The 25,455-nt window shown below is 36.8% G+C and overlaps 1 protein-coding gene across 1 annotated transcript in view; it reads left to right on the top strand.

Moving 5' to 3' along the window:
* The window catches only part of LRGUK (leucine rich repeats and guanylate kinase domain containing), a 39,934-nt gene that overhangs the window by 9,134 nt on the left and 5,345 nt on the right, over window positions 1-25,455 (top strand). Inside the window, exons 7-15 of the mRNA XM_040596646.1 lie at window positions 1,904-2,047; window positions 4,275-4,355; window positions 5,781-5,867; window positions 7,908-8,014; window positions 12,241-12,360; window positions 15,130-15,226; window positions 16,389-16,502; window positions 21,322-21,523; window positions 22,544-22,657. Coding sequence (XP_040452580.1) covers window positions 1,904-2,047; window positions 4,275-4,355; window positions 5,781-5,867; window positions 7,908-8,014; window positions 12,241-12,360; window positions 15,130-15,226; window positions 16,389-16,502; window positions 21,322-21,523; window positions 22,544-22,657 — 1,066 coding nt within the window. The remainder of the gene's footprint in view (window positions 1-1,903; window positions 2,048-4,274; window positions 4,356-5,780; window positions 5,868-7,907; window positions 8,015-12,240; window positions 12,361-15,129; window positions 15,227-16,388; window positions 16,503-21,321; window positions 21,524-22,543; window positions 22,658-25,455) is intronic.

The following is a 25,455-nucleotide window of genomic DNA, read 5'->3' as shown; positions in this document are numbered from 1 at the left end:
ATACTTTCGGTAGCCTTCAGTTATGCCCTTAGTGGCAATAAAACTGAAATTTGTCTCATTTTTAGTGGATAAGATTAACTCAGATTGGCAAAATCATGTCTAAAAGTTCTAAGATAAGCTGTAGGAGTGTGACAATCTAAGTTGACAGGAAGATCTTTTCTCTAAATACTTTCTTCAGGGAAAACTACAGTAAGTCGCTCAACCATTGTGTGCACTGATTTCCTCATCTGTTAAAGGCCTAATAATAATTCTGTTAGTAATGGTTATCTGCTCAGTAAAATGTTTTGGAGGTTGTGTTAACAGTTAAGCCTTATTAATGTGAATGTGTTCTTCATTTTTGGTTCTTACATGCTGATATGATTATTTATACAACTTCCTGTCTTTTTTAATTAGCAAAGTAGATAGTCATGTGGAAATTATGTAAATAGACAGATTTTAGCATAGCTTTTTCTTTTACTAATTAGAATAAAATGCAGTTCTTTATTCATGGGACCAGTCATCCCCTCTCTTCCCATTGATTCATTCATTTTCCATTTTCCCTTGAGCTTTTTAGGTTGAAAGACTAGTAAGGTCTCAGGTTTGGATGAAAGGCTGCAAAAACCAAATACTGCCTAGTTATACCAAAAAGCCTTTATTCTGCTTATGTTTGCAAAAATTAAGTACAGCTCTAATGAACTGGATCCTTAGGAATTTTATGCTTTGCAAAAAGGATGTCTGCACAAATCCCTTTTGTTCAAAGAATTTTATGTGCACCTCTTGCACAGCATTTTGCAACTAGAGCTCTGAGCTGTATCCTATTAAACAGAGGTCTAACGAAGAACAGGAAGAGAAGAGGGAGCCTCCATGCTATTAATAACCTAATTAAACATTTAAAAGTCAGGAAAAATGTCAAGGACAGACAACTGGATTAACATTAGAGTCAGCTGGCTTATTTATTTCAATAGTTCCTAAGTATTTATTAATAGAATATGAAGTTTTCAAAGCTTTCAGCACAAGGTGATGCTGATGGAAAAATATAATTTGCAAGGTTATATAGAAAGAATCATGTTGAGAGGCCATCTGGGTACATGTGGCCACTGGGACAAAGATGAGTACAGAACCTAACATGTTATACCTATTTGGAGTTCACAGCAGAAATGAGTATATGATTTGTGAGGCACTGAGAAATGAAGCCACCTGGTATCCAGCGTTAAATGTAGGTCTTCAATGTTATACCCTGTTTGGAAGGAATGTAAAACAATTATAGCTGGTTATGAGTTCTCAAAAACTTGGGTCATTTCTTGTCTTTGAGTCTAGATAAACTTACAGTAAGGTGGTTTGGGTTTGAGGGTTTTTTTAACATTTCTATGCATGCTGTCACTGACAGTAAATAAAGCCTGCCTTCACTTAGTAAGCATTAAGGTGAACTTGTGTATCCTGGAGATATTTTTATAGACTGCCAGTAGTCCAAAGAAGGCAGTACTATATTGCTCTACCTTAATATTTTCATTATTTATTCTGTAATCATGAGTGTAAATATAACCATGATTACAGAGGTAAATTCTATGTATTTATGTATATATATTCTATAATTTTATGTGCATATCTATTTTCTAAATTTTGAGTTTGATAGTGACAAGTGTATACTTTAGCCATTATCAGCTTAGAAGAATGCTAGAGCTCTTTTTACTGCTTTTGTCTCTTACTCCTGTTCAAGGTGAGTCAGAAGTTAGTTGATTCTTTTTTCCTGAAGCATTATGGAAAGCTGTAATATGTCATCTCAAGATGAAGAAGACACTAATGCATAAAAGGCCTATTTGTAATAGAATTCTCAATAATAAAGTGAACACTGTTCTTCCTCAGGAATGTTGTTTTCCATCTGTAGAACTTTATCAAAGGTTTATATGCTTTCATTTCTTCTTAGAGCTCTAACCGGATTGAGAAGATAACTGGCTTGGATAGCTTGAAAACTCTACAGAAGCTGGACCTATCTAGCAATAAAATAAGTAGTCTAGAAGGCTTGGAGGAACATGATCTACTAGAGATGATCAACCTAGAGGATAACCAGGTAGCATACTTAATATCGATCTCAGCCTTTTCTAAGAATTTAAGAAACTCTTAGAAATTATTTTTTTTTTCTAAAATTCAATCCCTTTAGGGCTTAGTCAAAAACCTCTTAGAACACTGTAAGAAATCAATATTAGAAAAGATGACATTTTTTCCTTTGATATTTCACTCCAATCCTGTTTCACACACTGAATGATAGTGTACTCCTCAGGCCTTATTTAATGTCTCTAAATGGGTTTATCTTTATGTAGGTATCACTTCTGTAGTTCTTAGTGCTCACACACATAAAGAACTAACAGTGCTCCCTAAAGAGGATAAGATAGGGATGAGTATGCAGCTTTTCCAGCTTGATTATTCTTGAGGATCTTTACTTACATCACAGCTTTTCTACTGCCAGGGCTTAAGAGGGTTTGCTAGTATCTCTCAGCCCAATTTTGCGACCACAGATTCTTCTGAGCTGTCAGCTGGGTACTTCCTGTAAGGCAGAACTGCATGTACTCTATTATAAAAGTGAATTTTGTTATGCAGCAGGAAGTACAATGATATGATCCAGCTCATTTGTATTTGAATATTGAAACCCAAGCCATATATACGTAATACTTTTGATATTGATCTTCCAGCATCCTTAACTGGAAAGGCCATCGACTCGTGAATCATTTTGCCACCAAAGTCTGATTTGCATGTGGAAAAAAAAATCTAAGAAAATAAGAAATGAAAATATAAACCAGGAATCGAACATTTTCTGTCTTTTTTCCCCACATGCAAGATACATTTACAGGATTTAATTCAAGACAGTATGAATTCTTTTTCTCACACTGTGTTCACGTTGACATTTAAAGGTATATCAATTGCACAAGACAGGAAACTATCTAATAGTATGGTTGCTATTAACAGTAATAACACCACTTCCATTGCCTCATATAGTTTTCACTGTTCTTTACGGCATGCAAAAGCTATTAATTTTACCTCATCAAAATTTGCCTCTTATAATTATGTTATTGAAACTGTTTAGTGAGCCACCATTTTTTTAACATTTCCTTCTGAAGAATAATTTGAAGAGAATTTTAATTAATTAACGCAGAAAGATCTGAGTTACTTTAGTTCAGTACCACCCAGAATGATCTTAAATGTTTGATTTTTCAAAAACGGGCACGATAGGTTTTCCTGCAAGCCATGTATCTCATATACATGTTCAGTGATTTTTGAATGTTGACAGTTGGCACTCTATGATTTATTTAGGAAATCTACCCAAATGACATCTAACTCAGTCAAAACTGTTCCACGGTGGGCTTCTTATCTTAAAATGAATATTGGCCATGGTTGAGGTTTGTTTTTGGACACTACGTAAGCTGAATATGAGTTATGGGTAGAATCTGAAGTCTTCTAGGTTCAGTCTTTCAGCAGTAGAGTAGAACCAACCAGGTATCCTTACAAAGCAACTCATCCTAGCCTACATTGGATCTAATGACCTTTGGAACTGCCTCTTTCCAGTGATTATAAAGTGAGATCAAGCAACTGACTTGAGCTGACTTAACAGATGGCTAAAATGAGGCGACTGAATGCCATCTGACCCATTTTGTTTTAATTGAGAGCCTTACAACTGTTCACTCAGGGTCTAGCACGAGTGCTTCTGCGTGACTTTGTTTTGGGCACACAAACTTTAATTAATCCCTTGTAACTTCTAATGTTTATCTGATGTGACTGAGTGCAGCCAGCCCAGGCTTCCTTTGTGGATAGATGAGACCTTAAATGGAATGCCTCGCCCTCTGGACATAGCCAAGGACAGCTATGCTGATGCTTTTCAGTCAAGTGCTGCAAGTTAGGTATGATGAACTTGAGCTCCAGTGAAAAGAAACTCTTCTTAGAAGGAATTTTTTTTGCTAGTCAACTGAAGCACAAATATAACTGCAGAATTGCCTCACTTAAGTACATCAGCCACATAAAAGCTAAATGTGTTAGGGCTTGACATTTGAAAGAACTGGAAAAATGCAGGTGGTTTGAAATTGCTGTCTGCATTATACTGCTTCTCCAGCTTACATCCAAGTTCTCTGCCTTTTGTGAGTAGAAGTGCCTTATTGAATGCAGTTAACATGTATACCCATTTTGTGAGTATAATGAAATTTTTTATGTCTGGATTTTAAAAGCAGGGATTAAAATACTTTTTTCCCCCCATAGTTATCATGGATTCTGTTGCTACTGATTTATGCTCTGTTTCTGTCACTAATTAGATTGCTGAGCTGCGTGAACTGGAACGTATTGATGATCTGCGTCTCCTCAGAGTTTTAAATCTTTTAAAAAATCCCATACAGGTAAGAAAGAACTGAAGAGGAAGACAGAACTAAGAACATAGAACTGCTGTTTTGGATCGCGCCAGAATCCATTAACCTCAGTTTCTATCTCTGAGAATGGCCAGATCATTTCAGGGAATTGGTACAAGAAATAATGGGTAATGGTTTCCCTGGCGTTGTAACCCACCTTTGTCAGGGAACTTTGAATCACGATGTTTAATATCCACATAGCAAATCCATGAATATGAATTTTATTAATTCCATTTGCAAATCCATTTATATATCTTTACTCACAGTATGCCATGATTTTTGTTTGGGAAAAGATCCCCTTGTTGTTTGCTTTAAAAGTCTGTTTTCAATTGTTCCTGGGAAAATCTCAAAGGAACTTAATAGTACCTCTTTCAAAATCATGTCTCTCTGGAAGCTGTATCTTCTTTTCTTTGTTAGGATTTACTCAGTTCTTATGTGTGGCTCCCATAATAGTCCTCAATTAATTAATTAAGCATACATTTTATCAACAACAATGACATTTCCAAAATACCAGAAGTTCTGACTTTGGCTCTGCATTTGTAATTTGTCCTGAGTGATCAAAGAAGATTCTATCCTGACTCTTTTGATTTCTAAATTTTGTGTGAATTTTATAGTGATTTCCAATGTCAGAAAGAAGAAAAACGTGAAGCATTTAACAATTTCTTCCTCTAATTTTCAGTTTTATATTGACTTTTGTGAGAATGGTCGGTCATGGCACACAATGAAACTAGCATGAAAAAATACCCAAAATAAGCTGCCCCTGGTCCTTCATAATCTGAAAGGCTTTCTCTGTTTAGAAGTCCTTTCCCTAAGCAAAGTCTCATCATATTCCTTTAAATTACTGTTTTAATAACTTATGCATGCAACAATCATCTTAAGACAGCTGTCTGTTGTTTTAGCAGGACCTTACTGTTTTTAGAACTAAGAAGCTTCATGAACTTGTCAGTGTCAGCTTTTGAGTTTGATTTTTAATTATTCTTTTTTATTGTCTCAGACTTGAAAGCCTACATGATGAAGATTTTGTAATGCAAATTCTCTTTTAAAGTTCCTATAGTACTACTGTTAGACGTATGAACCATAGTTTATTACATAATTCCAGATTATGTATAGATAATGCTTTTAGTTATCCAACCATCTTTCTTGGTGTTCTAGTGGGTGGGGTGGTGATTTTTGAAGTCCCATCTTGACCTTTTGAGCAATGTACCTCCAGACTTTTGAATAACTATTAGGTTTTGCTGCAGAAGCTAAGCTTGTGGGGGGGGGGTGAATTTGTACAGTGTGTATTGACATCTGTCAAGGTAAAAAGCTTCTTATGTTGCAGTGCATTAAGGCCAATTTCATTTCAGCCAATTCAAATTAAATATTAGATTGATGAAGTTAAGTACTTTATGCCAAAATGGAAACTTTGTCCTTCAGGAGCAAACAGATTATTGGCTCCTGGTGATTTTCATGTTGCTTCAACTAACAGAACTGGATCTCAAGAAGATTTCAGTGGAAGAAAAGGTATGTAAACATCAGAGCATTCTGGAATTTTTCCTAAGTGAAGATTATAAAAAACTGCATGCAAATGTAGCTTTGTAGTCATTTGGGTGTGACAAATCTCCTATGTTTCAGCCCCCAGGATAGGCTGAAAATTCAGACGCTTTTGCTTTTAAATCTAGATATATATCTACAGAATTTCTGGAGCTGTTGTGGTATGTAAAAATACAAAACTTACCTAAAAGCTTTGTTCAGTGAAGAAATTTACTTAGCAGCCATTGTTACTCAGCTAGTGAATCCAAACAGGCAACTACATTCATGAAATACCTGAATTGATACCACTGTGCCACTTCTAAAATACTGTTGTTGGATTATTTTTTTTTTAGTAACATGTACAGCAAAGTGAACTCTGAAAGTTATAATGGTGCTTGTTTCCTGTTCTACTTCATGCAGCTTTCACTGTAAAATCTTCTCCTCCAAAAAAACCTTGCGCAGACTGCTTAGAGTAACTTTCTGTTGTAATAAAGCCTTTACCCCTTGTACCATTTCTACTGTAATTTGGTTGCTGCATGTAGTATTTGGGACCAAGTCATGCTAGAACTGTTAGGATTAACAGCTGCCAATTGTGGTTGGATTTCAGGGAATTATTCTTTAAAAGTTATGTTTATAGGAAATTCATCACTCCCAGCTTTAGCTGCATAAATACTAGGGTTCTTGTTTAGTGCCAGGTGCTCTCTATCATGAACACAAAGAAGGGATGATACCAGAGTGTCATTTACCCCACCTACCTGAGATGTTGATCTTACTCTTTGTTTTATGTGGGAATCTGTTTTCCTTTACTAAAATTCTGAATATATTAAAGAATTTTTTCCTTCTCTATGGACTGTAAAAGTAAGCCTGAGTGACTGGTTTAGACTAGCACTTAACTTTTGGATGGCTAAAGTTATTTCAGAAAATCCTCTCCTCAGGTTATTTTAGAATGTCTACTCTAGCCTCATCAGTTCACTTGTCAAACTGAATTTGGAGGCACCAGCTCTCCTGTCTCGCTGACATACAAAATGGACATACAGAAATGTAGTTTAGATCAGAAGTGTAGTTTTGAAATGAGTTACCTACTTGCTGTGCTTGATTCTTATTGTGGAATAATCTTGTGATAGATGAACTAGACTTCTTTAGGACACCTTAACCAGATGACATGCACTAGGATGCACCTAATGTGCTCCTAGCCCCTAATTCAGACCAAAGGACCAAACGAGAGCTGGAGTGAAATGAACTCCCTTCCCATAGTTCCCCCCAAATAGTGTGAACATTGGGCCCTGAGGGTTTTTGGTTTGTTTTTAAGATCCACTCCTATTGCACCATACTGCTTGCTCATACAGGCATGACTGTCATCAAAGGTTACAGCAGGATTTTGCAGCAGTGTCGGCTAGCTGATGTTTGATGGTTTACATGAAATGACTCAGTAGTTCTTAACCTGTTTCTGAGTGGATAGCATTAATAATACCAAAATATATACAACTCGTTAGCCATCAGTATCCTCAATAGAGCTTTCAACAGAATGGATGGAGGAAACAAATTCTTGGGAGTTTGAGCACTCCTCCTTGCAGAAAAGGCAGAAATGCATTGTCAAGTGAAAATGGCAGTTTGCTTACTTGGTTAATGCCCACTCTGTTCCTCTTCTGACAAAAAATTAATGGTTTCAGTCCCTAAGGATTTTAGTTCAGCATCTTCCACAAGCACTGAGAGGGTGCAAACTAATGGATAATTAAAACCTAAGCAGAATTACTTTGTGTCTTGTGTGGCATCCTGTTTTCTTTCCAGTAGAAGGCTGATTATATTAAAGATGGTGAGCTACACATGGCTGCCTTCCATCCATTTATCACATTGTGCTTAAATCTCCTGAAAAGATTTAGGTAGCAGAGTACCCACAGACAAGTCAAACACAAAGACTGACCCTCATAAATATAAAGCCATTGTTATTCATAGTGATCTGCGAGGCATATTGCAGCTGGAAAAAATTACATCACTGCTCTTCTTTCTTTCTCCCCCATACTGTGGAAGCAGGTTGCTGCTGTGAATAAATACGATCCTCCTCCAGAAGTTGTTGCTGCTAAAGATCATATGACTCACGTTATGTATAGCATGCTGCAGCCCCAGAGAATGTTTGACAGGTAAGCTTACCTCCACTTCACATTTACTCCTGAGGGTGGCACTCAAGCAAAGCAGAATATGTTGTCATATTTAGAAGGACATTCTTCTGTCCCTCTCCCACCTCTAAATTAATCTAGGAAAGAGAAGTTCTATAATGTTCTGTTAGTAGTCTGGAAATTAGGCAAATCTTATTTGGTCGAAATTGATTATTAAACGAAGTTAGTCTTCCACCTCTAAAGTCTGAGACAGATTGTCCACAGCTCCATTTTTTTTAAACAATCTGTTGAAACAGATGGCCGTTTACACCGTAAATGAAAGATGCAAAATTTCTATCAATACCCAAAGGCAATTTAAAAATCTCTAGAGGCAGAAAAGAGCTGTAAAACATACTTTCTTCCTATTCTGCTTATTCTTTCTCTTCGCCCTATTGGCATCCCATTGTGAACAAAATTGTTTTGTGGCTTTGAGACACATTTTATATTCATAAGGTGAAATTTCAAGTTTGTACTTAGGGAAGTCCAGCTACTTCCACCTTTGGGAAGAGATGATGCTGACCACTACTTAAAGCACAGAATGGAGCAGCAAATCAATGCTCTTTCTCTAGTGTTGCCATTGCCATACCAGGTAACTTCTCTCAGTCTCATTTCTCATCTAGAAAATGGAAAAGGCCATACTTTGCTGCTCTGCAGATGTGTTATGATATTTCCATGATGAATACTTTGACATACTGTGATGAAAGATACTATGAAATATACATGGTTTATAATTACATTGGCTACAATGGGCACTGAGATCAACTTCTGTGCCCCACACCTTGTTTTAGCACCATTTGGGACATTTTAATACATAACTGATTAACCTGATTTAAGATCCATGATTTAGTAACTCAGACATTTTTATTTTTAGGATATCTTTATTGTGAATCTTATGTTTTCTGGGACTGCTGATGAAAGACAGGAGCAGTCCCAGTGTGATGATAGCTCTGAGAACTCTTAACAGCCTATTAACAACAACAACAAAAAAAAAACCCAAAGATTTATTTATTGTTTTGCAGGGTTGGAGATTTCTTAAAAAAAAAAATAAAAAGCACCATAGTTTTACCTAAAGTCATGGATTTCTTCCAATGCAGACATAGGCTCTATTTATATATTTGTGTACTGGGTTGTGTATGTGTATCTTCATTGCTGGAAAGAAACAATTCTGTCTTCTGTCAGAGGTATCATATACACAAATATTTAAACATGCAGATCAGCATTTATGGTACTGACCAAAATTGTTAATGATTCTTTGAATGTTTGCCCATGCTCAGCTGGAAAGCACACAACACAGTCATTAATGAAATCTTCCTAATGATGGTGTGTTACATTCTTGACACTATAAAATGCTTATTGGAACCAGATTGGTACAGTTAATTTGCATCTATCTTTTTAGATGTGATTCTAATTAATTCTCATTTATTAATATCTCTCTTAAAAATAAAACCTGAAAACAAAGCAAAAAAGTTACACTGTTGCATACTCTGCAGTCAGAAAACATTAGCATTAAACTGCTTATGCCATTCTCTTTCTCTGTGTGCCTTGTGATTCTATCTTTAATTACATGGTAACACACCACTGAGCAATATTATGTGTATATTTCCCCTACTAGAAATGCATGTGATATTTAAAAAGGTAGCATGTTCGTAGTTATAACTGCTACATCAGAAGTAGAAATTTAATAACATAATAAAAACTTCTTCGGTCTATTGGGCAAGTACATGATGAGACTTGGTATCTGGCTATTGATAAATTAATTCAGAGAAGAAATAGAGCATGATTATTTTTAACAATGACAGTAATTAACCATTGGAACAATTTACCAATAGTACCAAGAATTCTCTGCAACTGGAACATTTTTAATTAAAATATGTTCCAATGGAACCCCAGGTATCAAGCTTGAAAGAAGAACTAACTCGGGGAAATCCTGTAGCCAGTGTGATGAGGGGAGTCTGACTTAGATGATCACAGTGGTCCCTTCTGGCTTTGAAATCTATTAATCTTGCACAGCACTGTATTACTGTACCTGCCAAAGACAAAGAAAGTTGAAATTAAATGAGCCAAGAACTCTTTACAAGATACTGCTTACAAGTTGTAGGAAAACCAAAACCTTTAGTTTATCTTTTGAGAACCAGTAAGTAGTGATGTAATGAAGGACAGTAGTATGGAAGTGTTCTCCATGTTCTTCTGATGAAATAATAAATTGAAGGAATTTGAGGATGTGAGGGACTTGAGCAATGGAAATTTATTTAAAAGAATTTGAATTCTGAGTATGATCATGTCAAGTAATGGTATATCATATCATTACTGGATATAACACTTCCTTGTAAAAGAAAATATTACAGAGGAATTCTGCAATTTGCAAGCATGTAACAAGGTTCTGTGCATGGAGAATGAATATATTAAACCTATGTTGAAGATAAGGGTTCTGTCTTCACAGACCTGTCTCGACATCATTATTCATGAAGGGCATGGCCTTGAGCAAGAATAAGTACCTTTCTTCTATGTCTTGATAAATTTTGGATCTCTAATCACTAAACATGTTTCCTGGAATTCCCGTGTTTGGAATGGTTTATTTGTAATAACGCACATTCATTTATAATAATCCACAACTGGCATTAATAACCTCCTGGGGTCATGTCTTAAACTGGTCTTTTCCTTACCACAAATGTCAGAAAAGAGAAAGAGTCTGAACAGCTCAAATAATCAAGAGAGGAGGAAGACATTTCTTGTATTGAATGGAATGTCACAACCTGACAGATTCAGATAAGGATTTTTAAAATTTATTTTTACCTTCTCTAGTATTTTTAATGTATTGTTCTAATAAGCTTATTGTGCTAATGTTGTGTAATATTTTGTAAATGTCATCGATTGGAACATTAAGTAAAAAATCCTTAAATCTCCCAAGGGTTCAGCTACTGCCTTGCTTTGAAGTGGTCTAGCGGATGAAATGCTGAACCTGGATCCGGGTTCACTTCAGAGTTTAGTAACAGCACATATGTACAGACTCCAGCCAGTCTCTTAATTTGTTAGGTGTATCTGTTATTTCTTCTGTGAAGATAGTATTCCACAGGAGAATTAGAAGACTGAATTGCATTATTATCTTAGCGCTTCTGAAGCATCAAGTCCCATTACATACATATAGTCTGGTAGATAATAGAGCTGGTTTGCTGAACCTAAAACAGGAGTAAAGCCATTACTTTGAAATCTTTTTCCTCCATGCTTGTATTGGTTATCATTACTTCTTAAGGAGTTAGTTACTTGTAAGGTAAAAGAAATATACTCTGTTTTCAAGTATTTGTGTTCACCTGTTTTAAATCACATTAAATGGAAGTTAAAGGCACATAGATTAAGTTTAGTTAAAGCTATTTAATTAGGTAAAAATAAGCGGGTTTGAAATTATTTCAACTATTTCTGACATATTTTCAAGTGGCATAATCTTAAGATCTAGCTGAGATCTAAAAATGAGAATCCAAAGTTGCATTCCATTTTTAGCTGTCTAAATAAGTTGCTGGACATTTAAAAGTGCAGAAATGCTAGCAATTCTAGTATTTACAGCTGGAAGTGGAAGTCTGAGGATCTAACCATTTGCTCAGCATGGAGAAAATGGAGGGCTTTGTATTTTTGCAACACTTTGGATTCTTTTATTGTAGTGTTATTTGTGTTCAGTGGATTTTAAACACTTTTAAATTTTCTTACTGTATTGAATTGAAGAGTTCTTTACAAATTTGTCACCTTCATCTGACAAGGCCACAGAAGTCAGCAAGATTACATGCAGGAGTCTGTAAAGGTTTGTAGGATTGAGTCCAGGTTCATAGTAGGCTTATTATCCTGATCATTAAAATATTAACATCTCTGCGATAGACTTGGAAAACTCTTAAACAAATCCCAGCAACACTGTAACTGCAGAGGGAGCTTCAGAAAAGGCTATAAATCAGAAAAGATTATAGTAGACATAACATTATTCTTTTTGCAAAAGAGACCCAAGGGGTCTTTAGTGTAGTATTTTGTGCTATTTTTATGTTTAGAGCATATCAAACTGAGCACATGCTTCCCCTGATTTTTGTCTACACTGTGAACAATGTGAATAGTGTGATAGACAGGTGAGATTAGTTGAAATAATGATAAAATCTCTGCAGAAACCTTATACAAAGTTGCTGAAGACTTCATTTGTAGGTAATGTAATGGCTGCTTGTTTTCCTTTCTTGTAGCACTTTACCCAGTCTTGATGCTCCCTACCCCATGCTGGTATTAGTTGGCCCTCTAGCCTGTGGTAAGAGAGAGCTTACTCATAAGATCTGCAGACAGTTCAGCAATTTCTTCAGATACGGGTAAGTTTGCTCCGTAAGTTTAAAAGAACATCAAGTGATCAAGGCTAGAATTGCTGCTGGTTGTTGTTGTTTTTAAAGAAGTTAAAAGTTAAAGACAGACAATAAATGTTCATTGCTGTGCATTTTATCTCTTCACAGGGCTTGATTGCCTGAAGTCATCAAATACTTCCTTAAAAGAAAAGCTATTTAAATTATCATGTTCTTTTCAAAGGTGAACAGCAAACAAAAATGTGTCGTTTAGTGCTTCTTTTATTGATCTGTTCTATCTATGCTCACTAATGCCACTCAACCTAAGCATCTGTTTAGATATGTATGCATTTCTCTTAATTTTTGTAATGTACCTGCATATAAAACATTAGCATGCATGTGCAGACTGCATCCAGAAGCTAGGAAAGGAAGCAAGTGCAATTGCTGGACCAGTTTATTATCCTGTGAGTAGTGTTATCAAAGCAAATGGTACCTTTCAGACTTCACCACCTGCTGCGAGAACTAATTCTCCCTATCTGGAAGACCTGAATTATGATCCTTACCGCCTTGGGCTGCCTGTGTATTTAGTGGAGGGAAACTATCTCTTTCCAAGGGAGATTCAGCCTTTGTGAATCAGTTCCACGAGGTACCTACCTATTTTCAGTGCACAATAGATGGAAAGTCTGGCTAAATAAGATCACCACTATCTGGTGCCTAGAACTAGGAGGTGCAAGCTGTTCTTGTCCACCCATTCCATTCCTCACAGTACCTAACTTTCATAGGTCCTATAGCACATGCCATTTGGCAGTGGTCTATATTCCTGTTATATTATCTCTCCTCTATTGTCTCTTTTTTTTATTACACTAATTTATCCATTCATTTTTAACCAGACTTTGCCCATAGTTTCACATGTATAGTGTCTGCCGCAATAGGACCCCCCAGTTCTATTTGGGCACTCTTGGGTATTGAAGTGGTGAGTTGTAAGAAAGGGACCATGGGCACATATGTGCATATATGAGAATGACTCCTCAGAGTTCTTAGCATTACAGGACCATATTCTGCATGTCGGTGTGATGTCTAGTGGTAGCCTCTACTCTTAATTTAATACACCTCTAATTTAATATACCATGGTGAAAGAGCCTATTTGTATTTCTGCCTGCTCTGTACACAGATTATAGCCACTTGCTGGATTAGATCATTAAACTGGCAAGTTGAAAGGACATTTTAAGAAAAGATCTGTGAAGGTTATGTGACTGGAAAAATGACTTTTTACCTTCCTTTAAAACAGCTACTATGTTTTGAAAGATTGGAAGTTGCAAGCTAATTGAATGCCAATTGAAACTTTCCAAGCACTATGTGTTTTTTTTAAGACTATTGTTTTTATACTGTGTATTTTATTTCCTAGAAGTTTTATGCTGGGGGGGGGGGGGGGGGGGGGGGGGGGGGGAAGAGAGAGAGAGAGAATCTTAACAGAGCAGAAAATTGCAACCATAAAGCAAAGTTGTATTTTAATTATTCAGTGGAGATTTAAGCAATTTTATGGCTTACACTTTTAAATTTCAAACATTCCACTCATTAAAAATGTATTTCATGCAAGACACTCTGGCAGTTTGAATGTAAACATGGCCTTGCAATTAAAAAGGGTTGTAATGTTTAAAACTGTTTCAAAAAATAAAGTTAAATTGGACCCTCAAACCATCTGGCTAGTGCTCAGGAATGACCTTTAAAGCTGGATGCACTCATAATATCTTAAAGAAAATCAAGCCTTTGAAGTGAAATTTTACAGAGTCCATGTGTAGCATGCTTTTCTCATTTGCCACAGCTTGCTGATAAAAAAAGTGGCACCATCTAATGCCACGACAGTTAAGTTCTGTCAAGCTCTGCATTGTAGACTAAACTTCTTAATGGTTTATAACTCAGCTACCTTGAATAAATGAAAAATGGCCTGGCAGGTGTTATACTAGTATGTGGTATGTATTTTGCCATATTTTCCAGGCCAGTGCATCAGAAGTCAAAGAGTTAAAATGTCAGTGTGAATCAATGCCAAAGCTCTACCTTGTACTTTTGTTCCTCTTATCCTACAGGATATGTAAAAATGAAAAACAAAACCAAAGCAGAAACAAGAAGCAAAAATATGATTTCCTGAAGCAGAACATGAGCCACTGCATACTTTAGTCTAGAACTGCTACATGCATTGCCTTAGCTGAGGTTTTGTGGTTCTGTTTGGGGGTTGGGGTTTTTAGTGTTTCATGCTGGTAGTAAGCTCATGTATCTGAGGTTTATCCTGTTCTCCATGTGGTGGCAGGCAATTACTTTTCCTGCCTCGTATCCCACTTATCTCCCTAGTTTCAGGATTGTTTCTCCCCTTACTGTTAGGGGTCTATTTAAAGATTGGTCTTTATATCTCTTCCTTGACCCCACAGTTCAGCCTAATTCCTAGTCTCCTTTTCTGTATTTAGGATTCTACTTTATATCATCCACAAGCTGACATAACTGGAAAAAAAATGGTTTCATCATTTCTGTCTTACAGGGTGCTGTGACAGCTTCAGTTCAGGCTATCCTGGGTTGGTGGGGATTTATAGCCAAAATGTAATGTTACGTTTAAAATTTTTTTATTTTATTTATGGGTTAATCTTTCAAATATGCAAGATTAGTGGTATGATTTGCACCCCTTTATATTTCTCATATTTCTTCTTAAAAATAAAGTGATTTGCAGTATTTTCCCTTTCCCCCTCTCCTATTCCATAGCTGCTTCTATGATTGAAAACAGGTTATTTCTTTATTATACCATATATCTTCCAGACCCTGTCACACTACCAGGACAGCTTACTTTGGTGAAGAAAACAGACTTGATTACTATTTCATTTCTCAAGAAGCATTTGAAAAAATGGTGAACACAGTAAGTATCTGACTAGTAACCTAGTAGGCCTATTTCCTACATCCAGAGTGAACTCAACTTTTCTGTCCAGGTCTGATTTTTTTTTAATATTGTTTGTGTTTATGTGTGCATGCTTATTCACTCACAGTTATGTGGCTGAAGTTCATAGAAAGAAACCACAAATATATTGTATATTTGTGCTGTCTTTTCTTCTGTGTGAATGTATAGAAACCATTAAATGGGCATAATGATCAGTAGAAATCTTTAAACAGTAGTATAATATAGAAATTTATTTCTATATGCAAATATATAGTGTGTGTGTACTGGAAAGAAAAACTCTTGGAAAAGCTGCCATCTTTTTTTCTTTTTTTTTTTTTTAAATCTTCTTTCTTTTTTATTTTTCCCCAAAATCTTCCAGCAACCCTGCAGGGAATACAGTCTTTTAAAGTTTCGCAAATTCACCCTAAAGGCATTGTGTTTCTCTCTGAAGGCAATGTGCCTCCAGCTACTGTTTCTGATGCTTTTTGCTGCCTGCAGTAAAACTTTGGCTTGAAAAGCCACAACACAGCTCATTATTTGTACATATACAAATGGGGGAGCCAACACAGTCTTAAGCAACTGATTTGGTTTTTAATGATAACTCTCAGTAATCAAGTAGTTTAATTTTAAAATAATATAATCTGCTTACATCTCTCTAGACATGCTACTGGGAACCAGAGTTTCAGCTGTCAGGTTTTAACTTTGAAATTTCTTGGCCAATTATACATTCTCCTTGCGGATTTGTTTCTGTCCTCTCTTTTCTTTGGCATCTTCTATTTTATATGGCATGGCCATATGGTTTGATGTAATGTCAAAAGAAAGATACCCCTTGCTTTAGATCTTGCTTTCTTTACAGTGTGAATGAATAACCAATGAAAGCTGTAACCTGTCAGCAGCTTGTTTTCAAGACACTGGTGTTTTATTATCCATGAACAATGTACAAGCCTGTACCCTGCAGGACTGACTATGTACTCTTCTCTGCACATTTTGTGCTCCCATTGGCCTCATTATCATTGATGATTTAGGCAGGGAGAAACTTTGTAGGGAGAGAAAGCAAGGAAGTCCAGAGTGAATATGCTCCTTTAAGGAAGTTGTTTCCATTAAAATATTTCTTTGTCATTACACTTGCTGTTTTGAATTTCAGGGGAAGTTTATAGCAACGTATAAATACAGCAGTTATTACTACGGACTCGGAAGAGACACTGTAGAATCAATTGCCAGAGAGGGTCTTGCAACCTGTGTTCACTTAGAAATAGAGGTAAGGATTATTTATTGACTGATCATTTTTTATAAGTCATTCTGTGAGAACTGTCCTGCAGAGGAATTCATGCGGTTTGAATAAGGTTTGTTTCAGCTGCCCAGACATAGCCACTTAGTGACACAAGAGACATCCTATGGCCTTCTGCCCCAGCCTGCAGCTGCTGATGATACATTTGCACTAGTTGTGTGGGCTGCATTACGGTCACTGGAGGTCAGATGAACTGTATTTTTAACTCCACTACCTGCGTCAAGTAGTTCTACACTGTCTGTATGTAAACCACGCCACTCCCTTTATAGATACCCACATTTAGTCAGATGGATCCTTCTGCTGGTTTCTTAAAATTTCCTTGCCTATTTTCTTAATCATCAGTGGCCTCATCTCCCCACATCACTGGTACTTTCCATTACAGTATCCTCAGCTTTTCAACCATGTGCTTTCCACCCATCTGCAGCTTATAGTGGGACTAAAGCAGAGCTGCACACCTACTGATCACCCCTAAAAGAATGCCATGTTTCTCCTTTGCTGATGAAGCAATGGAGGATGCATGCAGGCCTGAGGCAGTATTTTGGGCAGAACTATTAAAAGATGCAATCTCTTCGAGGGGTTATTTTATCCTCTCTGAGATTTTTAAGGTGCATGTGCATAGATGGGAGAATCTCAGAAGTCATGCTGCGTTAAGGAGCTAGGTCACAAACGAAGTGTCAAAACCTAACTATTGGAATCCCCAAAGAATAAGTTTTTAGCTAATTTTCTAATTATGTACTTCTCATTATCTTAGATCAAGATTTACTAGCTGGGGGTTGAGGTGACAAAAAGGAAAAGTATGCTACTTTTCCTTCCAAATCCTTTCTACAATATAAATTCCATCTATGTAAGCCTCAAAACTGAGAGCCTGTAGAGTGTCCAGAATGGGATCCTGAGTGTTGCTGGGTTTCACTGTGTTTGTAGGGCTCAGCTATACCTCTGGGAGATTACTACAAGTTAACAGACATTACTATACTCCATGGTAGATGGGGAAAAGAAATAGAGATAAAAAAAGAAAAGTAGGAGACCCTCAGTCTCCACTGATTGCAATAGGCTTTGAGTGTGTTAGTTGTCTTTGCCAGGCAGACCCTAAATTTACAAGAGAGGAAAAATAGGAGAAGATTAAGTATGATGGAATGGGGTGCCTTTTAAAGCCGTCAGTTCTTCACAAAGTAGATGTGTTACAGAATAATTTAGGAGAAAGAACTTAATGGAACATCATGTTTATTCATAAGGAGGTTAACCCAGCAACATAGGCAGTGACCATAACTTTTACTGGGTATTACCAAAGCTGTTGTCATGAACAGACAGCTAGAGAAACTCCTTTGTCACTGAAGTTTCAAGATCACATAGTAATTATGCATAGTCTTGCATTACTGTGGACTCTGCTAGCAGATGAGAAACAATAATAGTGAGTTATGTATCTGAATAGAAGTTATCGAAGTCCATTATCTTCTGTGAGGCTCATAACAAAAGTGATTTAGCACTATTAGAAGAAATTTTAATTATGGTCTGTGGGCCTAGAGTGAAAATTTAGAGCTGTTCATTCCCTTTAATCTAGAGTATATCTTTCACTGATAAAGGAGACTGACACAAATTTTAAAAGTTAAATCTTGCTGACTCTACACTACCAGTTAGTGAGGCTGCTGCAATTCTGACACGCAGTTAGGTGTTTGAGTAAGTGTGTTTGCAGTGCTTTTCCTTTGCTTGTGTAGCCACCAATACCTGTAGAGCATGTTCCAACCAAGGGTATAGTGGCAGAGTGGCTAATATTTCTCATCATGCTTCCAGAAATATAAATACACCTTGTCTCCTACCAAAGGCCATTATTGCACTTGTTGCTGTTTATCCTCTCTTTCAGGCTGGGGAGTCAAAAGAGGTAGAATACAATATTAGTCACAGCTTTTCTATAACCCCACACTGTAGCTGAAGAAATTGAAGTGCTTTAGCTATGTTAAATGAATGGATGTCTTCAAGTCAGGTAGTCCTTCAATCTTTCTTGACGTCATATACAAATTCAGGAAACTCAAACTTTACTCTTTTTTTTTTTTTTTTATTTCCCAAATATATCTTTGGTTTCAAACTGTCAACTCCTGTATTCTCCCATTCTTTATTTTAAGGTTACTTTCCTTTTACTCTCTTTATTTCTTATTAGGTAGTCACATCCTATTGTCGCTGTACAACAAATTTATTTGGCACACGAGACACTTTCTGTATCTCTTCAGTTTTTTCTCCTCCCTGCTCATCCCAGACTATTGGTGAGTTCTGGGACACACAAATAATCTGTTCCATTATTTCTTGATCAGAAAGAGAACTCATTCATGGTGCAACTTCAGATGAGGAAGGTGTTACTAGGCTGGAATGTGGGTCTCCTTTCTGCTGGTTTTACAATCTCTGAATAATTACATGCCTAGCTGAAAGTAGGTGGTCATACAGCTGGATGAAAAGATTTCTGTGCCCAAAATTCTCCCCTTTAGTTTTCACCAAAACAAATAGGATTTTCCCCAGAATCCCCCCGTGAAATTTTTACAATGGATCAAAGTACTGTTCAATATTTAGAATGGTGTAACCTGGAAAAATGAATCTCTTAAGTGTTCAGCTTGTACTGGGTTTTGCATTATTTTACTTGTATTTGACTATATTTTAGAGTTATTCTGGGAAAACCTCAGGATGTGAGGGTAAGTACTGATGAAGTTATGAGCAGTGCTCAGTTTTGACGTTAGTCCCTCTCTGTTCCTACCCACTTCAGTGAAGAAGATGTATCATGCCTCAGTGAAAACAAAGTTTCCCACAGTGCAATAATGTGCGTGGTCTCACTTAGCTTTGGATAATTTGTTCATCAGCAGATACTACAATGGATGTTGGCCTGTTTTGGGGTAGTTTGTTGGTTGGGTTTTTTTCCCCACAGTGATCATTAAATACTCAGAATGATAATTTTTGTATATATTACCATATACATAAAAGTAAAGCAAATAATTTATTGTTAGTGTGATGGAAATCTTAACTGTCTAATTTAAGAGTAATCATTAGTCTAGATCTAATTTTTACAGAAAAAGGAAGAATAATAATGCATTTAGAGTACTTCTATACTGAGAAATTATTGTTATTAACAATAATAATAATAATAATACAGTTAAAATTGTGATGCATGCTTCTTACTTTCTATCTGTTTTGCTGTTATTATGCTCACCCTTTCACTGCTCCTTTGAGGTCTAAGGTCAGTGCTTTCCCCCTGGTCCTGCTGGCCACACAGTTTCTGATACAAGAATTCATTATATATGGTGCCCTTTACATATGCTAGATACTATTTCTTCTTGTTGCTCCCAAAACCTGCTTTGTCCAGCTCCAGGCCTTTGGTTTTTAACTGACCATTATTGAGATGTTTATAGTTGTGAGGTGTCTAGTGTCAAGACTGTGCCCCATCTGTTATCATCCCATGTGTGTAGTCCTGTACATTTTTTTCTGCTTGAAGTTTTTGCTATCATGCCAGACTTGTATTTATAAACACTGTATGTTGAGTCACAAACATCTCATTGTACCTGGAACAACTGCTTGTTACTGCTACCCATATAAAACTATAGTTGTACCACGCAAAGATAAACAGAAGTAAAACAATTACATATAGGCACCTAGTCAACAAGAGAAATTGCTGTCACAGCTGAACCAAGTAAAACAAAGTTACAGTCTGGTAAAAAAGATCAGAGCAAACAGGACAAGCCTCACTCCTCAGGTATTGAAAACTCAGTACAAATCTTATGGCAATGGCAATACCATATTGCAGGGCTACATGGTTACAGTATTCTGTTTTATATGTAGATAGAGTGAGAGGGAGAGACAAATGATTCTTCAAAGAATGAGTTGGTGCAAAGGAGAGCTATCAGAAATTCAGAATTTGTACCATTACCTACGTTATTTAATAAAATCTTGTGTTTAAGTCCTAGCATGCAGACAGGTCTCCTTTTCCAGATCTAGCTGAAATGATTATAGGTGTTTGCAGTCCTCAGCTGTCAGCTAGTGCCAATTGGAGCCACTGTCCTTACAGCAAAGTTGATGCAAGGCACATGTAAATGTTTCCTACTCTGCTATACTACAAGTCCTTTTCAATATAGCTTATTTCTGATAAAAATGGTTCAAGTTAAGATGGCTGACTATAGTGTAACAGATGAAGAACGTGCACATCATATCTCTGCTGTGGAGTTGTAGTTATACCCAGTTTTGGGAGGAGGTAACGCTGCAAGCGGCTTCAGCAAATTAAATATGCCTGTATCTTGATGAAGCTGCATGCATTCACTTAGAAAAATATACCAGCAGAGGAGAAAAATGTCAGTTTATTCATAGCAGAAAGCTAAGGGCCAAGGTGGTGATGCAGATAAGTTGTGCTGTGTGTTGGTACAATAGTGTGAGTCAGTGATATGCACAATTAGAATAACTAGGTCCTGATGGAATAGAAAGGATGAAAAAGAAGGAAAAGCCATTAACTGGTGGTTATAAGAAGTATGATACTTTAAATCACTGTGGAGTTTAACTGGAAGTATTCTTTCAAAAGTATGTTTGGAATAAAGATATACTAATCTTATAATGCTTTCCACATGTAGCTTTAGGGCACTTCACCTTGAACTTGCCTGTTTCTTAAAGTTGGATACTAGATCTTGAGACCTGTAGATCTGAAACCCTTCCAGTACTGCTTTCACAGTAATCTGTGATAAATACAATTATCCTAGACTCAGCTACAAGTTCAATAAGCACTCAGTTTCAGGAACAAAACATTGCATTTTTCTGCTTAATTTTAAAGGGTGTGCGTAGCTTGAAAAATACCTACTTTAAACCCAGATATATCCTGTTAGTACCAATGAACAAACAAAAATATGAGGGACATCTGCGGAGGAAAGGATTATTCAGCAGGCCAGAGATTGAAGAGGCAATCTCCAGAGTGGACATGTACATCAAAATAGGTCAAGAATTTCCAGGATACTTTGATGCAGTAGTCGACACAGGTAAATTAATCTCTTTCATACTCTGCGCCTGACTTCTAATGTCACACCTGTAGATGGACTGAAACTGCTATGCAAACAAAACCATTGGCAAATACTGAACTAAGGATGACAAGTGGTTTGATGTTCAGCACAACAGTTTATCCCTTAATTGATTTTCCCCATTAATTCTTATCCCAGGAATCCAAAAGCTCTGGAGATCTGTCAGAGCTGAATTACTGTGCTATGCCCAAGTTGTGTTTAAACACATCTAGAAAGCAAACCAACTATTGAACTCAATAGCACACTTGTTAAGTATTGTCTCCTATGAGAGTATTAAACTGATCAGTGCTAATTGTCTGTTGGGTTTCTGGCCAGAGTTCAGAGGTGCTTTTGATCTAACAGACCTAATTATCTCTGGGCAGGGCAGGCTTTTTTGAAGGGTTGAAATGACAGCCAATGTTCAGTCTGACAACATTTCACTGTAAAGAAGAGGCTGCTGCAAAGCTTTTCCATGTAGGACTCTTCTGCTTAGTAACTTGCTCAAGTCCCCCAGCCTGAAACAAGGAATGCGAAGGTGGTAGATACTTCATTAAAATAAATGTTTGTTCTTGATATTTAGGAATTGAGGGTAGCAGGTGGTAGAGAAGAACCCTTTTCTAGCTCATTCTGTGTCTGCCCTTTTGTTGAGGTAATTTTTGTGGTTCATCACAGTGGTGGTGAAATATATAATTGGGGTATAAAATATGTATTTGTACTTATTGTCAAGGGCATATGAAGCTTACAATTTAAATATAGGATTAAATAAAACAGTAATCCAAATTGCAGAAGAAGAATATTTGGGTGAGTGCAGAAACCGAGATGAATTTCAGATTATTTTCTTGAATGTGCTATTTATGAAGATTTTTCTCCCAAAGAGTTGATCTTAATAAGTTAAGAATGCATTTCTGTGTCAGACTTCTGTGTAACTTCGTACTGTTGAAAGCTTGTTTTTTCATTACGTATCCTTTCTTTCCACCATGAAATGCATATCCCTTTTTGCAGATGAATTGGATGAGGCATTCACAGAGCTCAGTTTCCTCATAAAGGCATACCTGGGTTTGGAGTCACCTCCAGTTTTTGATAACGTTCAGGACCTGAATAGCAGAGCAGGAGCAGGTACTGTGCCTGTGTCTGGGCATATGCTACTACTGTTTTTATCAGTGCAGTATTCCTACTTACTTGTTACAAGAATTGAAATCTGTGAATGATGCAACCTGTGGGACTACTTGTCTCTGAAACCTCCTTGTGCTTCTCTGTAATGGGTCTCCTGTGCTGATTCCTCCCTGGGATCTGAATCTAAGAAGAAAATTCACTCTGTCCCAGCTGAAACCAGGACAATCTTTAATGGAAGTCTTCCCAGGTACTTTACATCACTGTGTGCCCTGAGGCAATAATATGCAGAAAGTGAGTTTCTTGACTCTTCTGAGGATGTTTTTGGGCTGAGCATTTCCCAATCATTCCAGATGAACCACAAGTGAGATATGTATTTATGGTTGAGAGCTTTGTGCCAATTAAACTGTTAAGCAATGAGAAAATGGCATGGCACTGAGACCTTACTGTATTCTCTTCCCCAAGGCAGCACAAAGCATGAAGAGGTGTATGAAAACCAGGACAGTAGTGTGTGTGTGAAGTGCAACTCATACTTCACTCCTTGTGCTTTTGGCGCTACTGCAGGGTAAACCCAAATAATTAGTAAGGTGTTTAAGAGAAGCCTTTTAGCACTTGAATGAATGAGACTGGAGCCTCATGATCACTTCCAGCTAACCCAAGTGCATGCCGCTGCAAGCTGTGGTCATGCCCAAGTTGCCTCTCCTGCCTATGCATTTCTAGTTTCCACCTTGCTCTCATGCCTGTGATTGTGCAGTCATGTCTACTCTGGATCAGGGAATGGTTCCATCCAAAAACTAACCTAGGAGAAAAAAAAAAAAAAACACCACAACACCAAACAACTTTCTGACAGATTGATTCCTTGGTCAAACTCATCATGCAGCTATGGAATTGTCTCAGGGAGGGAAGGGTGTGGGAGAAGAGTTTTATGGTTGCCTGTGGAGGAAGAAAGGAGACTATTCTTGTCAGAGGCAGCGTAACTAAGATTAGCTTGACATATTGTGAGAACTCAACTATAACCCTTGAATTTATTCCAGACAAGGCAGGTTACCAGCAGGGACGAAAGCAGTATATGATCTCTCAAATACTGGAGAAAAAGAAATAAGAAACAACAGGAAGACGTTGTACAACATGAACTAACAAGAAGCTCATTTATGTGAACTCTCTCCTCTTAACTCCAAAAGCCTCCATGTTTTATGGCTGTCTTTGTTAGATCCGGTGCAACAGGATGGTTAACCAGTTTCCTAAGTAACACAGAGCCAATAATTCATGACCTTCTGTGTGACTCAGAAGGCTGCAAATAAAAGTAGCTGAAGGAAGGGCAAAAATCTCTGAAAATGTTAATGAAAGGTAGTGTAAAATTCATCACTTCATCATTTCAAGTAATTTTGTATCCTGAAAGAATTAATAAATACTGATTTCCCAGTGGACAAGAAAAAAGCTTTTACACATATTGTGGCATCTCAGTGCTACAACAGTGAGGACCTTTCTGAAGAATCTTATTTAATCTTAAACTATGTAGTTCTTATTTTCATTTCCAGAGCTTCCATGTTTACTTCAAGTGAGAAAGAAGACTTCTTTGCCTTATTTTCTATAATATTACTTATTTGTCTTTAAAATAATGGAGGAGTTTTGTCGTGAGAGGCAACGAAACCCACCAAACCTGAACTAGATTATCAGGAAAGAAGAAAAAAGGGGATGATTAAAGAGAAAATATTTTTATATAATCATGGTATTTATGAAGATATATACGTATGTATCTGAAGTTTCTTTGAAGGACTTTGTATTCCTCAGCAGTTCTGAGTTCTTTCAGTGAGTGACTTGTCACTAGTTACAGAAACTTCATTAATAGTACTAGATTTTTGTAGTTCTGCTGTTCATAAAGTAACTTAAATTTACTATGCACCATTAAATTCATTTAGAGTTTCATTTATATGTGTTTAAATAAATGTAACTATCCTATTTCTAGAGATCATATCTTCTTGTGGACTGTGTGAAATAATTTATTTTAAAATACTTGCCCTAAGGTTGTCTTTAATATAGACATTTTAAGTAAGATAGTAGCAGGGGGAAGATTGGTTGTGTGAGATTATGATAGGTTGTTAATTCTTTTTTTAATGAACTGCTGTGCAAGATCTTCTGCTCATGTATAGAGCAAAAATACTGGAAGAAAACAGATAAGTTCTTCTTTTAAAAAAACTTTTAATAGCAGAATACATTCCAGAGCTCATAACACTGCATTAGCAGCTTCCATCCATGGAAGTCAGTACTTTACAACTGTTAATTATGTCTCACAGCAGTCCTGTGGAGTATGTGTTGTTATTTGTATTTTACAAATGAAGAAAGGGACATTTATGTCAAAGACTGATTATTTGTGATGGTGGGAATCAGAAATCTCACTGAAGTTTTGGCAGTGTGAAGCTCCGCCCCTCTGAAGGTTAGGCTCTGTACTTACTCGGTGTTGAAGTGAGTAGTTTGCCTGAAACAACAGTCTGAAATCCCATCTCCTCTATAATAAACAGCAGGTTTTCTGGCAGCTACAGACCAGCAGTATACAAGGGCTATGCTGAAAGTCATCTGATGACTTTTTAAACTTTTGAATAAAGGCTTATACTACAAAAACTAACCATATTTAATATATGAACAGGCATATGGATGGCATCACTCTCTGCCTTTCATCCACCACCTTTATATGTGACTTCTTAGGTTGTGACCTCTTGTGCTTTGATATGACACACAACACAATTAAACCTTCCTGGTGACTGGATTTCTGCAGACTGCCATGTACCAATATTTATAAGAATTTT

The sequence above is a fragment of the Falco naumanni genome, chromosome 5 (genome assembly GCF_017639655.2).
Source record: "Falco naumanni isolate bFalNau1 chromosome 5, bFalNau1.pat, whole genome shotgun sequence".
Taxonomy (NCBI): Eukaryota; Metazoa; Chordata; class Aves; order Falconiformes; family Falconidae; genus Falco; species Falco naumanni.
The sequence above is the reverse complement of the archived record's forward strand: the minus strand, read 5'-3'. Positions and strand labels throughout refer to the sequence as shown.